This window comes from Mirounga leonina, unplaced genomic scaffold (genome assembly GCF_011800145.1).
Source record: "Mirounga leonina isolate KUSES-001 unplaced genomic scaffold, KU_Mleo_1.0 Mir_268, whole genome shotgun sequence".
NCBI lineage: Eukaryota > Metazoa > Chordata > Mammalia > Carnivora > Phocidae > Mirounga > Mirounga leonina.
The window spans coordinates 6,567,372-6,568,506 of record NW_023270649.1 but is presented as its reverse complement, the minus strand read 5'-3'; the positions used below and the strand labels follow the sequence as shown (position 1 = coordinate 6,568,506).

At 68.6% G+C, this 1,135-nt stretch overlaps 1 protein-coding gene across 1 annotated transcript in view; it reads left to right on the top strand.

Moving 5' to 3' along the window:
* Positions 1–319: 319 nt before the first annotated feature.
* Positions 320–1,135, top strand: part of GPR143 (G protein-coupled receptor 143) — a 37,509-nt gene continuing 36,693 nt past the window's right edge. The window contains 3 exon segments of the mRNA XM_035029614.1: positions 320–340; positions 664–711; positions 714–999. Coding sequence (XP_034885505.1) covers positions 320–340; positions 664–711; positions 714–999 — 355 coding nt within the window.

Genomic DNA, 1,135 nt, shown 5'->3' with positions numbered 1-1,135 from the left:
CTTGAAAGCTAATTCAGAATGCCAAAGCTATATTGAAGCCGAGTAAAAACGGAACACTGAATAGCAAGGTGCAAAATAGGTCCGTGTGCACGTGTCTCGTTAGGCGAAGTGCCCCGTCAGTGCCCCGTCTTTGTCTAAGATTTGATTCTCAGCGAAACCCCCCTACCTCTGCGGGATTGTTTCCGTGGGGGCGCGGGGGCGTGAAAGAGCCCTGTTTTAACACCTGTCGCCTCAGAGTTGAGGAACGTGTTTTGGTGCCTGTAGCGCATCAGAATGAGGGATGTCGGGTCCCAAATAGGGAAGAGCTGGTAAATGAGGCATGTTTTTCTGGTCAGATCAGGTAAGGCAGATGGCAGTTTTGGAGAAGGCTGGGCGAAAGTGGAGGAAGCTGACCTGCCGGGCCTCGGGCGCTTCTCCTTCCCGCACCCCTCCTCCTCCTCCTCCTCCTCCCTCCTCCCTCCTCCTCCTCCTCCTCCTCCTCCTCCTCCCTCCTCCCTCCTCCTCCTCCTCCTCCTCCTCCAGACCCAGCCTCGCCCTCGTGAGACCTCGTGGCGTTTGCAGAGGGCTCACAGCCCCCACCGAGGCCGGCGCCTTCTCCGCACGCGCGGGCATGGGGGGGAGCGGGCTCCGGGCACATGATCCCCCCGCTCCCGGCCGGCGCAGCACCTGACTCAGGCGGGGCCGGTGGGGGGTCCGGGCAGACCCGAGCCGCGCGTCCCGGAGCACGGCCCATGGCCTCCCCACGCCTCGGGACCTTCTGCTGCCCCACGCGGGACGCCGCCACACAGCTGGTGCTGAGCTTCCAGCCGCGGGCGTTCCACGCGCTGTGCCTGGGCAGCGGCGCCTGCAGCCTGGCGCTCGGCCTCCTGCAGCTGCTGCCCCGGCGCCGGCCCGCGGGCCCCGGCGCCCCCGCCACAGCCCCGCCGGCCTCGGCACGCGCCCCGGCCTCCGTCCGCATCCTGCGCGCCGCCGCCGCCTGCGACCTGCTCGGCTGCCTGGGTAAGGCGCGCGGCCCGCGGGTTGCGACCTGCTCGGTGCCCCGGTGAGCGCGCGCGGCCCGCGGGTTGCGACCTGCTCGGTGGCCCGGTGAGCGCGCGCGGCCCGCGGGTTGCGACCTGCTCGGTGCCCCGGTGAG